Source organism: Anomalospiza imberbis, chromosome 13 (assembly GCF_031753505.1).
Source record: "Anomalospiza imberbis isolate Cuckoo-Finch-1a 21T00152 chromosome 13, ASM3175350v1, whole genome shotgun sequence".
NCBI lineage: Eukaryota > Metazoa > Chordata > Aves > Passeriformes > Viduidae > Anomalospiza > Anomalospiza imberbis.
Window position 1 is genome coordinate 9,670,365 of NC_089693.1, and position 14,385 is coordinate 9,684,749.

Sequence of the window (14,385 nt, forward strand, 5' to 3'; positions counted from 1 at the left end):
AAACAGTGGATATTAAAAAGTAACTCTTCATCCCGCACAAATATAAACATATAGGCAACTTCAAGCCCATGATTAATCCATGTGGATTAAAAGAGAGTATTCACATGCTTAAAACTCCTATTTAGTGGTTTTGATGTAAATTTTTTTCTTTATAATGATGGGCTGCCACCCTAGCAAATCTGGTCACTACCATATTGATGTATTCATCCTGTCTCTGACATTAACGCCACTTATATTTCTAAAACTACATTGTTTTTTCTTTCATGTTTCCATTATTTGATTTGAGGTTTATTTGGGGTTTTTTTCTAACATGGTTTAGTAATTAGGATCTAAGTTCATAGGTCTACAGTACATAATGGAGTGCTTTGTATATATTTTAATATAGTTTCATTCCTGTCAGCTGCTGCTTGAGTATGGGGGGCTGGGTTTGAGGAAAATGTTTATTTTAATAAATGAGGTTGTTATACTTTTAGGGATCATCTAAGTAAATTCCAGCAACATTATATTTAGAGTCAAAACTAAATGAAAACTCTCATTCTGAGATTTTGGAAGCAGAAAAACGGGCAGGTGGGGAGGGGTATGACTTGATTTGGAAAAACTTGTTCCTGAGTCTCTTTAGGCAGGAGGATTAAAATTCCTAAGAGTTTAACCTAGACTAGGGGACTTTGCAAAGAAGGCATTTGACACCCCAATGGCAGCTCCTGGAAATACGAGCAGAGACTGAAAGCAAACCCAGTAAAAATACCAAAGCTGGGTCCAAGTGCTGCACAGAGACCACTGTGACTCCATGAGTCTTTTTCATTCCATGGTTTTAGCAACCCAGTTGACACGGGCAATAGTTTCATCCTACCAAAATAGTTTGGGGGTTTAATGGCTTGTTTTGTGACTTAGAGGGTGGCTGAGGCTGGAGGGGTAAAGGAAACAATTAACTACAGACAGGTTTAGAGCAACCAGGGGCTTTCAGAGACCCCGAGCCCTCCTGCAGGTACGAGTTTGCAGTTTGGCAGCAGAGTAAACAGAAAAACCTGCCTTTGCAAAATTATTGCAAATCACTGCATTTCATTGCCTTTGCAATTAGATGTCATTGTTTCTCATTTCCCCCAGCTTGCGTACACGTTGTTGTTTTTTACGTGTCACTTGCATCACAGCAAAACAGCTGAGCTGTGTGCCAGCGATGCTGGGTGATCAGACTTATCCGTAGCCCCCAGTACGATCTGAGGCCTCTCCCGGTGCACCACGAGCGCGCTGAGAGCTGGCACTGGGAGCTGGGAGCGTGGCTGGGCCGCTGGGCAGCCCCGGCTGCCCCGGGCCCGCTGCCCGCGGAGGTTCTGTGCCTGCGGCTCTGCGTGTGCAGCTCGGCGGGTGCGGGCTGCCTGTGCCTGCCAGGGCTGCCTGTGCCCTCCAGGGCTGCCTGTGCCCTCCAGGGCTGCCTGTGCCTGCCAGGGCTGCCTGTGCCTGCCCGGGGCTGCCTGTGTCTGCCCAGGGCTCCCTGTGCCTTCTCCGGGCTGCCTGTGTCTGCCCAGGGCTGCCTGTGCTCTCCAGGGCTGCCTGTGCCCTCTAGGGCTGCCTGTGCCTGCCCAGGGCTGCCTGTGCCCTCCAGGGCTGCCTGTGCCTGCCCAGGGCTGCCTGTGCCCTCCAGGGCTGCCTGTACCTCCCAGTGCTGCCTGTGCCTGCCCAGGGCTGCCTGTGCCCTCCAGGACTGCCTGTGCCCTCTAGGGCTGCCTGTGCCTGCCCAGGGCTGCCTGTGCCCTCCAGGGCTGCCTGTGCCTGCCCAGGGCTGCCTGTGCCCTCCAGGGCTGCCTGTGCCCTCCAGGGCTGCCTGTGTCTGCCCAGGGCTGCCTGTGCCTTCTCCGGGCTGCCTGTGTCTGCCCAGGGCTCCCTGTGCCTTCTCCGGGCTGCCTGTGTCTGCCCAGGGCTCCCTGTACCTCCCAGGGCTGCCTGTGCCTGCCCAGGGCTGCCTGTGCCCTCCAGGGCTGCCTGTGCCCTCCAGGACTGCCTGTGTCTGCCCAGGGCTCCCTGTACCTCCCAGGGCTGCCTGTGTCTGCCAGGGCTGCCTGTGCTCTCCAGGGCTGCCTGTGCTCTCCAGGGCTGCCTGTGCCTGCCCAGGGCTGCCTGTGCCCTCCAGGACTGCCTGTGCCCTCCAGTGCTGCCTGTGCCTGCCAGGGCTGCCTGTGCCCTCCAGGGCTGCCTGTGTCTGCCCAGGGCTCCCTGTACCTCCCAGGGCTGCCTGTGCCCTCCAGGGCTGACTGTGCCTGCCAGGGCTGCCTGTGCCTTCTCCGGGTTGCCTGTGCCTGCCAGGGCTGCCTGTGCCCTCCAGGACTGCCTGTGCCCTCCAGTGCTGCCTGTGCCTGCCCAGGGCTGCCTGTGCTCTCCAGGGCTGCCTGTGCTCTCCAGGGCTGCCTGTGCCTGCCCAGGGCTGCCTGTGCCCTCCAGGACTGCCTGTGCCCTCCAGTGCTGCCTGTGCCTGCCAGGGCTGCCTGTGCCCTCCAGGGCTGCCTGTGTCTGCCCAGGGCTCCCTGTACCTCCCAGGGCTGCCTGTGCCCTCCAGGGCTGACTGTGCCTGCCAGGGCTGCCTGTGCCTTCTCCGGGTTGCCTGTGCCTGCCAGGGCTGCCTGTGCCCTCCAGGACTGCCTGTGCCCTCCAGTGCTGCCTGTGCCTGCCCAGGGCTGCCTGTGCCTGCCAGGGCTGCCTGGCGAGCAGGGCGCATCAGCTCATCATCCCAGGAAACAGAACTTGATGTTTGAAGGAGTTGCTTGAATCCTGCAAATAGATGTTCTGGTGTGAGCACATTAAGAGTGTGAGGCTTTATGTTCTGTGGGTCCACTGAGAGGGGCATAATGAAGACAAATGCATGCTTGGCTGTGTCTCCATTCCCTCTAGAGGACTGGTAGGACAGTCCTAGTCCCATCTCTGCTGCTGCACCTGAACCTCAGAGGGTTGCAGGATACTAAAAATGCTCTGTGTTTTCAAGGGACCAAGATTTTGTGTTCTTTTCCCAAGCAACACTAAGCATTTTCTGTATGAGGCACTTGTTCAGTGGCAAGGAGTGTTTCAGGCCCCTGATGTTATACCCCTTAGCTGCAAGTGATGGTAAGAAAACAGGTCACAGGGGAGACAAGCAGGAGGGTTTTCTGTACCCAAAAGCCCAGATAATAGTGGAATTTCCAGAGTCTCAAGCTTGAATCCTCCCTAGCAGGAGCCAGGGGCTGCAGTAAGTGAAGGAGACTGTTCCTTTCTTTGTCTCTGGTGTGTGTGTGTCCACCCTGTCACAAACGGGAGGCTTGTGTTCTCCATCGATCATGTTTCCTTACCCAAAGCAATCTTAGCCACAAGTTGTAATGTCAATAAGGTTTTGTGTATTTTTTGGGAAGCTGGACTAAATACTCCACAGAGATGCTCTGTATTCTTCAGCCTGAAAATAGTGTGTAAATCTGATTTTTTCAACTGAATTTTTGGGGTAGAAAGTGATATTGAAAAAGAAACGGTAAATTAAGCCAGCCAAGTCTAGGAGACCACAGTATTCTGGAAATTTGCTCACCTTTTGGCTTTAAGTGTGCTGATAGGAGTATAAGGACTAGCAACACTTCTTTTAATAAAAGTTTGGACAGTGGAATATGGATCTTTGGGTGGAACAAATGAGCATCAAGTATAAATTCAGTTGTGTGTATTTGACCAAATGTCAACGCTCTAGGCCAGCTGTATCTAATTGAAAGTGTTTTGATCAAGTTAACTGGCAAAAAAAATCCTACCTCATGAATATAACATTCTTCCTTAAAACCAAAGAAAATCAATGAAGTAGTAACATTCTAGTGTAAATCTTGGGAGGGAAAAAAATATTTCTCAATCTAAAGAGTTCTTATACTATCCATGCACTCTGAGGAGATGAGATAGAGAAGGTGGCAGGGTTTATCTGAGCACTTTGGGGAGGAAGGTTATATGACTCTTCATGTCTCTTTGGTTTTTAGGAAGAGAGTAGGAGGACAGAAATACAATGTTTGTGAATGTCTAGTCCCTGAAATTTCTCTCTTAGTGATGTCTTAACTGGTTATTTAATTTTTATTTGTTCTATGTCTTCTAAACACATTTTTATATGCGTACTTGTATATTTCAAGACAAAAATATTTGTGGTAAGATGGTAAAGTAGGATAACCAAATGTTGTCATAACTGCTTTCATTAGGTGTTAGTGGGCTCACTTTTTTGATTTGCTTTGGTGGATGTACATTGCAAACAATATTTTGATATCTGAGGAATAATTCAGATGAACGAGAAGCAAGCCTTCACTGTGCTTAAATGTTAAATGCCTCCGAGCTGGCAATATTTGTTTAAAATAAACAAGCTTTCCCCACCCATACACAAATAAGAAGTAATTTTGTAAGCCATGAAACTTAAGAAGTTGATTTTTCTCTGGCTTGCTTTTGTATGGATTTCCCAGTGTCTGATGTTTTGATTTAGCCTGCATTGCAAGCTGTCTCTCAGCATATGGACTACTTGTCTGCCCATCTTCTGTTGGACAGCCTATTTATCACAAAACATGGGGAAACTTAATATCTCTCTGGCCTTTCTCCTTTTGTCTGGTTTGGCAAAATTGTCTGATGTGTCCCTGAGTTATTGCAGGTAAGACTCAGACTGAAAACAGTGTGATCACATCCTTTTCCCTCCTCAGGGAAGAGACTGGGAAAACCAGAATCCTAGTGGTAGCACCATTGCTTCATTCACAGTAGCAGGGAAACACTTCATTTGGAGAAAACAGAGCATTTCTGCAGCAGCCTGGCTTTGGGGTGTGCTCACTGGGAGGATTACAGTTTGGTAACCTGAAATGCAACTCTGGCAGAGCTGGAAGTGTGCATTATTAGGAGTTCCTCTCATTTTAGCAGTGGACCTCAAGTGTTTATTAGGAGAACAGTCCCATAGTCCCCATTCATAAAAGTGAGACTGGAGGAGATGCAGTGATCCCTGTGGCCAAGGTCATCCCAGGGGCCAGTGGCAGAGAGAGGACTTGTCTTTGTATCCCCCAAGTCTCTTCCTCTGACAGTCTTCCATCCAGCAGCCCCAGAAGTGCAGAGAGGACTTGAATCACATGAACCGATCAGTTATCTACAAAGTCATGCATATAGATACCAGTCATGCAGAACTAAGCTCTGGCCCCATTTTCATATTGGAGATTAAAGCAGCTCTGCAGAAAGTGTATTTCAACTTTCTGTCTTAAAAATATGCTGCTAATTAGGGACGTAAAGGGGCTGAACTCAGCTGCAAGACTGCTGATCTTTCCTAGTAAGACATTGCTGCCAGCATTGTTTGGACTCCAACTAACCCTTCATTGTCTTCTATCTCGTTGAGGTCCTGAGCATGCACAGAAAAAAAAAAAAAAGGAGGATTGATGTCTTTATATTGTCATTTCTGGCTGTCTGCAGGATACCCTTCAGCCATTTTCAGCAGTGTTCAAAAGTATGCTCTGCTGGTTTTAATCTTGTTTTGTTTTTTGTTTTTGCTGGTGGCACTCTTCCATGCCCAGAGACTTTTTTAATTTTTACTTTTGTAGCTGTGCACTTCCACCTTATTAAGTTGGATTCTGCTTCCAGTCTCACCCTTCACAGGGTTATCTTTTTTAATGGGTGAAAAAGTGCATATGCCAGCATTCCACACTAGGAGTTCAGGTATGTGATGTACATTGGGGAGTAGTGCTCTGCTTCAAATATCAGTCCTGATACATGAAAGCATGAGAGGAAAAGTCAGCAGCCACTAAAAGTCAGCATAACCACTATGGAATTTGAGTCACAGTTTTTAGCTTGAAGCAGGTTGGATTTTAAATTTTTTTTTTTTTTTTTTTTTTACATGTTAGGATCCTCTGGGAAAAAAAAAATTAATATTTTACATCTTACCGAACAGTATTTTAAATAATGGTTTAGAAAAGATACTGCTATACTGCTGACTCCCAGTAGCATTAGCTATTAAAAAGCATTATAAATCCATTCGAATACAAATGTTGTAGTAAAGCAAAATATCCTATTTTAATAATGGATTTTGAAGAGTATTGCTTTTATCCATCTAGAGTTCTGCTAATAAGCTAACTGCAAAAAATCAAGCTGCTTCCATGTGTTGGGCAATAATAAGCAATTTGAACCACTTTCCAGCAAACACTATAGGCCTCTGCTCGACTGCTGTGCAGCGACTCCAGGGGTTTCAGTGGGAGATGTGGATCTCGGCAATGGTTCTGTGTGCTTTTGCCAATCAAAGGCATTTACAGTATCTCAAAACTATCAGTGATTACTGCTCTGCAGTTTTAATTCCCTCTTTTTGCAAAATAAAAGGAAATTTCGTGGTTTTGGTGCCCACATAAGCATCCCTGCATGCTGATGTAAAGTTTTCTTTTCCATAAATGGGGACCTGATAGGTATTTTTGCATAATACCTTTTTTGTGTGTGTGTAAAATTCTGTTGGAAAGCAGTTGGGCAGGGTCTGGTGGAAAGCCACCCCGACAGCCTGGAATTCCTGCATCTGAACAGCAGCTTATCCACAGCACGGAGGTTTTGTGATGCCATAAAACATGACACCTGCTGCCCCTCCAGCTGGAAGGAGATGCCTCTGGGATGCCCGTGCTGCACTGGTGGGCACAGCAGCCCTTTCCTGGCCGCTGCAGTGACATCAGCCCGCCCAAAGCGGCTGTGCAAGCACGGCAGAGACAAAGCGTGCCGCTGTCTCCGTGTCTCGCAGAGACATGGTTCCCATTTTGCAGGGAACGTAGAGCTCTGCAGAGCACAGCACCCGGGAGGGGGTGCAGCTTCCTCTGCTTCTGCACCAGCCAGCCCTCCCAGCGAGCTGCTCAGCCTGTCAGGAATATGCCACGTTATCCCACAGGCAGGCACGGGGATGCTTTGTGCTTGTGGGAGCCGCTGTTGTTGTCCTTGTCGCTGGGCTCTGCTCTGCAGCGCCAGTCCAGCCTCGCTCCCCAGGGTCCCCAACCTCACGGTAACCGAGAAGCGAGCGCTGCAGCGCGGGGGCTGCCAAACCCACCCTGACAGCCGGTGCGAAACGCTCCCTGAGAAGTCAGCGACTGCTCGGCACCACCGAGAGCAAAATACTTGGGCTGCACACCCATCCTAGCCAGTAAACCAGAGGGTAAGGATCCTGACAGATTTCTTGCCTCCACATTGGTAGTCACTAGCAACACGGTTTGATAAAGCCCTGCTCTGGTTGGAGAGGACCGAGCTGAATTTTCTGTTCAGTGTTCTTGACCCTAGAAGCCTGGCATTTGTCTACTGGGAAAAAAAAAAAAAAAAAAAACAAAAACAAAAAAAAAAAAAAAAAAAACCAACTCGCAGTTACATCTTTAAAGCTCTGCTGCTTGGTTGGCAAACAAATGCTGGGCAGTGCAGCTCTGCTGAGGTTGTGCAAAAAGAAAGCAATTGTTATTCATTAAGCAGATGACAGCAACGGGAGCTAAGGGGATAAAACTCGAAATCTGAAACCACCTGCTTTAATTTTAGCCATAATTGAAGCGGCTGCCCATGGTGTTGCTGATGCACATGTCAGATTTGCACGCCATGCGCTGCTCACACTGATTTCTGTGGCAGCAAGCTCCAGCCTTCTCTGCTTCAGGCAGGGATGGAGCTCGTGTTTGATTGCAGGTTATAGCGGGTACTTGAGAATCTGTTTGTTTCCTTCCAGGAGCAAAACACAGTCGCAGTCTGGCTCTCTGATAGACAGATGCTTTAGTCATTAGTGAGGTTTCTTTGACTACAACACTGTGTTCTAGTATGGGTGCTCTTTCCTCTTTTGTTCCTGGTTCAAGGCAGCAATGCTTTTTTCGCTCTTGTGCTCATGCGCTCACTCTCTTCCTCTCCCTCCCTCCCTCTCTCTGTCTTTGATGTTGCTGATATGGGGAAAAATATCGGATCCAAATCTGCAGCATATTTAACCAAAACATCCTGTAGAATGGGAATAAATTGTGACTGAGTGCAGCAGCAGGAGATTGCAGTATGGTTGCATGTACTGCTTGCTTTCTACTACAACAAAACAACAGCAATTGCCATGGAGTGCCGGGGTTGTTCTGCAGCTAAATAAGCACGAAGGGACTCCACATTCACAGAGGGCAAAGGTGGCTTTACTGGGAATAGGGAGAATGGGCAAAGCTCTCCTCTCACAGTCTCTAATGCAGGGATTTGTGTGAAAGAGGTAAAACAGGAAGAGATCTTTCCTAATGGCAGAGAAGGTCTCATCCTTCACTAAATTCCCTGGAGTTTTTGCCACAGAGTTCAATGGCCCTAAGATAACACTGTCACTTTATATCCAACCTTGTTACAGTACTAGCAACATAAGCCCCAGAGCTGGGGAGCTCACAGCAATATCAGTGAAGGCAGGAAAACTCTTGACCTCAGCTGCAGAGTGAAATGTTAGAGTGGGAGCATTAGCAGTCTCTCCTTGAGCTGTTTGGTGCAGATTTATACTGCATGTGTTTGTGTATGCCAACTCCCAAAAGCTATGAAAAGCTTTTTTATGGTTTCCTGTGATGATACATAGTCAGAAGGGATACTTGGATGAATAAAGAAATATGCCACAAAATGGGGAGCAGGTGAGCTGTGTGACAGATGTGTCCTTTGTTGATTTGGTGCTGCTCCTTAGCTAACAGTATTAAGTGCTGGGAATAAGACAGAAGGCTTAACTCCACTTGGGATACTGCTTAGGAGAGCCTCACTGCTTTAGAGCATAGCACATTGTGTGATGTAAGATCCCCAATCCCTTCTGATCGGCATTCCCTACTAAGCATGTCTTCATTCCCCCCCTTTACTGATCATTTACAGCTGTTTACTTTATTTCATGAGAGATTCTGAGAGGGCTGAGGCAGTAACTGGGCTGCGATGCTCTGTAATGCAGCCCAGAGCTGGCGCCGTGTTTCAAGTGGCCAAATGAGATTTGCACTCAAGTCCCAGCAGACACTGTCTCAGTCAAAGGAGTCCACATTTTTCTGGGGTCTGGTATCTGGACATCTTCTTTGTCACAATAAAGAGGAGGATGGCTATGGCATCCAGTCAGTCGGGGTGTGTTACCTCTCCCTCTACTTGGTAAACTGCCAGCACAGCCTTTTGCTCTGACATGTGGGTACTTCCATCTTGAAGGTGTAAAATGTTTTGGAGACATGCAGTATCTCCCTGATTTGCTATCAGTTTGGAAAGGGAGCTGCAGTGGTTTTGACCTGCAGTCTTTTTATCACTTTTATAATAAGTCTAGTACCTGTATTTAAATAATGTATTGTGAGCAAATAGCAATCTTATGGGCACTTTCTTAAAAAACAAATAGTTAATGTCAGAAAATGATGAGCTCTAAAGTAGTATCTTCGACAGCCTTTCCTCTGTGTAGTCCTGATGATAAAGAGGACACTGAAAAGCCTGTCATGTTGTTTCAGTTCCTCCTTTCACATAGCTGAGCTAAAAGGGAATGCACGTGTTCATCCTCCACCAGTGTGTATTTTCCTTTTATGTGCATTTAAATAATAGATTCTCCTTTTATTTATCAAATTATCAGCTTTGTTAAGTACAAGAAAGAAGTAATTGCTGTGCCCACAAGACATGTGACATCTGTGACAATCCCAGATTGTCTCCTGCAGACTGTGCTGGGAGGTGGGTGCATGGTGACATATGACCCAGTGTGCCAGAGCCCCACCATACACACCCCTGAGGGAATGGTTTGGAAGTGCTCTCAGATCTCCAGATTTTGGTGCAGCTTCAGAGAATGTTCCAGTTAGACTGAAAAGATAGGCATCCATTTCTTCTACAGAGAGGAGTCTTGTGATGTTACAGTTCCACATGTGGCTCTCATTTCTCCATCCCCAAGGGGTGTCCTTGCAGGAAGACCAAAAGGGTTTGAATTCTTACCAAAGCTCATACTCCTTTGAAAGCTACGTAGCCAAGCAGATGCTTTACCGTGAAAGAGGACATCCTTTGAAAACAATCTGGTGCTTATTAATCAATAAGAATTCAGTGTTAGGGGTCCTTCAGCAAGAAAAGAGAAGGAAAGCACATGTGGGTCTGGCCTCCTGAGTGAAAACATGCAGGTTCCATCCCTGCTCTGCTGAGGAGCAGATTTTGTATAGCACTGTTATGTCAGCACTTTGCTGTCAGTTGCAGTGACATTTGGCAGGATGCTTATGTTGAGACTGAGTTGCCTTAGACCAGGCACCAGGCCATTCACCTGCTCACTGGTGCTGTCCTGTAGATATCTAGATTCACTAGGCTCTCTCTTAGCCAGAGAGTTCTCTGGACACTTAATTTCACACACCCACATATGCTCAGAAGTGCCATTTCTGGGAAGGCAGGCTCTTGGATCTTATTTAAAGCTTTGCTGTGTTTCTGGGTTATGTGGGTAGGCACCTGGACTTTCTTATTTCTGTTGCAGAGGACTGCAAAATTAGGCATAGACAAGATTAGGTCCTGGGCCTCACCTCCTGCCTCACAACCAATGCTCTCAGACATTGGGAGAAGGGGTCTGGGCACTGCTCAGCCTGAGGGGTTTGTTTGAATACCAGCTCTACCTCAGGAGAACACCCTCAGCATCCCTTCTTTCACTGCTCTGCATCCGTATCCTGAGAAATACAAGGCCAGGATTAAACCGTGAAAGAAGAGAGAGGGTAGAGAGGGGAGTGGTAACCAAATCCAGTTATCAGGGTGTTGCAGGGGAAGGAGAGTCCCTGGCCCTCCTCCCTGGCATGCATTACACATTTTACACTCTGTATCACCATCACCACAGGAAGCACCACTGGGAGATTGTCCTGGTTTCCAGCTGCAGAGTCCCAGAGTCCCATCTGTTCCCCATTTGTTGCAGAAGTTATTGAGGTGGCTGTGTGAGACAGGCAGCATTACCCTCTGGGCTTCGATGCCTTTGATGAGGCAGTATCTGAAGTTAACACTTAAATTAAGCAGAGTTTATTTTATTGCCTTTGTGTATTATAATGCCCATGAAATCATTAAAACTTTGTGTGTGCTCCTGAGTCTTCTGCTGTCTCCTTGCAGTATTTCATATGCTGACTTTGCTTGAAAAACCAGCAGCTGTCTTCCCTTCCCCACCCCAGCAACAGTGGGACCTCCCAGGGCTGCAGGATACCTGTGCCAGCACCTCCATGGCTTGCTAGGGATTCTTGGATGAGGGACACCACTTTTGGGAATAATTTTTTTCCACTGCTTTCTGTCTTACAGATTGATGAACTTCCTGAAGGAGCCGTCAAGCCTCCAGCAAATAAGTACCCCATCTTCTTTTTTGGGACTCATGAAACGTAAGTGAATGAGCATGACCTGTTCCTTTGGAAATGCCTTTTTCCACTGCAGCTAACATCATTTCCTCTGATTTCATTGGAACAAATACTGACTGAAGCCATTGGGAGCCTAGAGAAAGGTCCTGCAAGCTCAACACGTTTGTATTAACAAACGGGAGTGAAAGCTGAAAGTAGTTGGGAATGGTGCTGCCTTCATGGTCTACCATGAGCTAAACATAAAAGCCTGTAAAGAAATATGTTGGCATGAATTCATTAAAGGGTCTGAAAACACCCTGAACTCAGAGGCAGAGGCAAATATTTTTTACTTGGATGTCCATGATAGCAGAGATCAGGCTCTTGTGTTTGGACATGTTTGAGCTCGTGTCCTGTGTGAGAACTCACTTGGTAGTTTGTGATATGAAAGGAAGCAGAGCTCAGAGTCTCAGGCAGAGCTTTAAAATATGTGCATTCCTGGGAGATTTGTGCTGGGATATTGTAGGATGGAGCTCACAGAAGTGATAGAAGAACTGAGCTGGCTGAGCTGATAGGGAAAGAAAGGAATCAGAACACAAGAGGTAAGTTAGGTCTCATCATAATTGCTACAAGGTACAGAGTTTCAATATTATAATGTACATGTCTCTAGTTTAAACTATGTTTGAGATAGCTAAAAAATAAGTCACATTCCATTTTGCAAAATATTTTAATTTTAACATGTTTTCTAGAATTCCTTTAAAACTGGAAAAAATTAAATTCTGATGATATTTTAAATTCAATGTTAGAGGCTTGAATTTATTTAAAATTTATTGTTTATTTTTTAATTTTAATGTTATTTCAGAATATTATAAGCTCCATAGCTCATACATCACATTTTATTTTTTAAAAATATTTAAAGGCAGTTTCTGCTTTATAAGGTTCATAATAGCCTCTCTTTAGTTAAAGTAGTTTTTCTATTTTTTCTAGCTTCATTGCTAGAATGAAACAACCTGATGTTTTGATATATTGTAGTCTACTAGTACTGTCACAAAATAATAAAGTTTATTTAAACTTACAGTGCTTTCAAATCAGAAACCAAAATGTAATTATTTTTTGAATGGAAACATCATTTTTGAGAAACATTTAAGAAAAAAACTGACCACTTTTATTCCAAAATGAGTGAATCCCAAACTGATAATCTCTTTTGATTTGTATTTTGTGAACTCGTGATCTCACTGTAATATCTGAAACAGAAAAACAGTTTGTAGTTCCTACCTTATGAATGTAAAAGCATAACTGTTAAAAATGAACTGTAGATTGCAGCTCCTTAGTTTTATATCAGAGCAATAGAAACTTACGCTCTCCCAGTGGCAATGAATGCATTTCAAGCAAAGATGTCGACAGTTTTTCAGTGTTTACTTTACATAAAAGGCTGTAGAAACATTTCCATACATTACTGTTGAGCTAAGTTAAGGTAGCTCATACTAAGTTGCATACAGATTTCCTTTGTTATTTGTGTTAGAACTGTTTGTTTATATTTTTGACAACAAGGAGATATCTCCTAGTATTAGCAAAAGCATAGATAACATAATTTCTTCAGTGTACTTTTAATATTAACATGACATTTGTTAGTTTGGAAATCACTGTTCGGCTTTCAGGTAGAAATGCATTCTTGGCTTTGTAATTATATAATTAAAATATTTTTCAATATCCAACTGAGTGTGGATCCCACACTGTCTCATGTGGAGTTAGAAAGACCCTCTTTCCTCAGGAACTTGTCATCTGATGACTTTTTAGCAACCAGTTGGCTCTGCACTGGCAAACTGCTTGGCCAGTGGGATGATTTAGGTGAATGGAACTTTGCACATTCATAAATGCTGGGCATAAATCAGGCATTAATCTGAAATAATGATTGCGGAAAGGAAGAAATATTATCCTGTGATTAAGGTATTAGACTGAGACTGAAGAGAGCTGGTTTTCCCTCTATACTCTGCTATCAGTTTGAGTTTGACCTTGGACAAATCTTTGTGCCTCAGAATCCCATCTGCAAAGAAGGGCAGACTCCCAGTGTCGTGGTGAGGTTACAACAATAAATGTGTTGGACATGGTGGAGCTCCACAATCCCGCAGTAATGGAGACCAGAGTTAACATAAATTGCAAATATCATCAGGAAAGTAGGACAGTGATTATGGTGAAGGATACTGGGACTTGCTCAGCTCTGGTCATTGATGACACAGAATCTTTACATGTGGGAATGAAGGGCTCTTTTTGCCTTCATTGTTTTAATTTAACTTGTGGTTACAATCTCAATGTCACAATGCAGAATACAGTAGATAAAGATACCCAACAAAAAGAAAGTTATGCTTCCTTCAGTTTAAGAGTTAAGAAGTTAGAGTTTTACTGTAATGTGTTTAAAAAAGCAGGACAAATCATCACTCTTTTTATTAATTATTTTTCCCTGCATTGTGATGCTTGTGCCTGAAATTAGTTGGCCCAGTGTGTAGCTGACTTAGGCAGCAGCAAAGCACAAAATCCCTCCTTTGCTGTGCTGTCCAAAAAACTATTTGGCCACAAGCACCCTGTGTGTCTCATTGTTTCCTTGTATTACTCATCTGCCTATATTCATCCATTGTTTTTTGTTCTTATATGAAATTATAAGACTTTTGGGAAAGAGCATTTTTATTGTGTTTGTGCAGAATTTAGAATGTGGGGGGCTAATTCCAAGAAAGCAGCTCCCAGGCTTACTGGAAGTATAGATAATAATAAATGCACTGCTTTTTCTATCCCATAGTACAAGGGATACATTTTGGCTCATGGGTCCTAGGCACTCCTTACATGCTTAACTTTTCACGTGGCATTTTTGAGGCCTTTTTGGATTTATACCACAAGGACTGGAAGTTTGGTCCCTTGCTATCACAAGCAATAACATCATAAACAGTTTCATAAACTTTCATAAACAGGTCAAGTGCCAGTTCCCAGCAGTAGTTAATAAAATAGAGATGTTTCAGTTGTTTCTAGAGATACCCAGCATGATTTTACTACATCAAACATCAGGATGGTGAGCCAATCCATTAAATCAGACTCACAGCAGTAACTCAAAGCCAGTGTGACAAAAAAATAATAAATAAATAAGACTTGAAAAGAAATGATTGAATGAACAGAAGACTAG

The 14,385-nt window shown here is 44.8% G+C and overlaps 1 protein-coding gene across 1 annotated transcript in view; it reads left to right on the forward strand.

The window, feature by feature from the left end:
- The window catches only part of HDGFL3 (HDGF like 3), a 39,770-nt gene that overhangs the window by 12,843 nt on the left and 12,542 nt on the right, over positions 1 to 14,385 (forward strand). Inside the window, exon 2 of the mRNA XM_068203816.1 lies at positions 11,188 to 11,264. Coding sequence (XP_068059917.1) covers positions 11,188 to 11,264 — 77 coding nt within the window. The remainder of the gene's footprint in view (positions 1 to 11,187; positions 11,265 to 14,385) is intronic.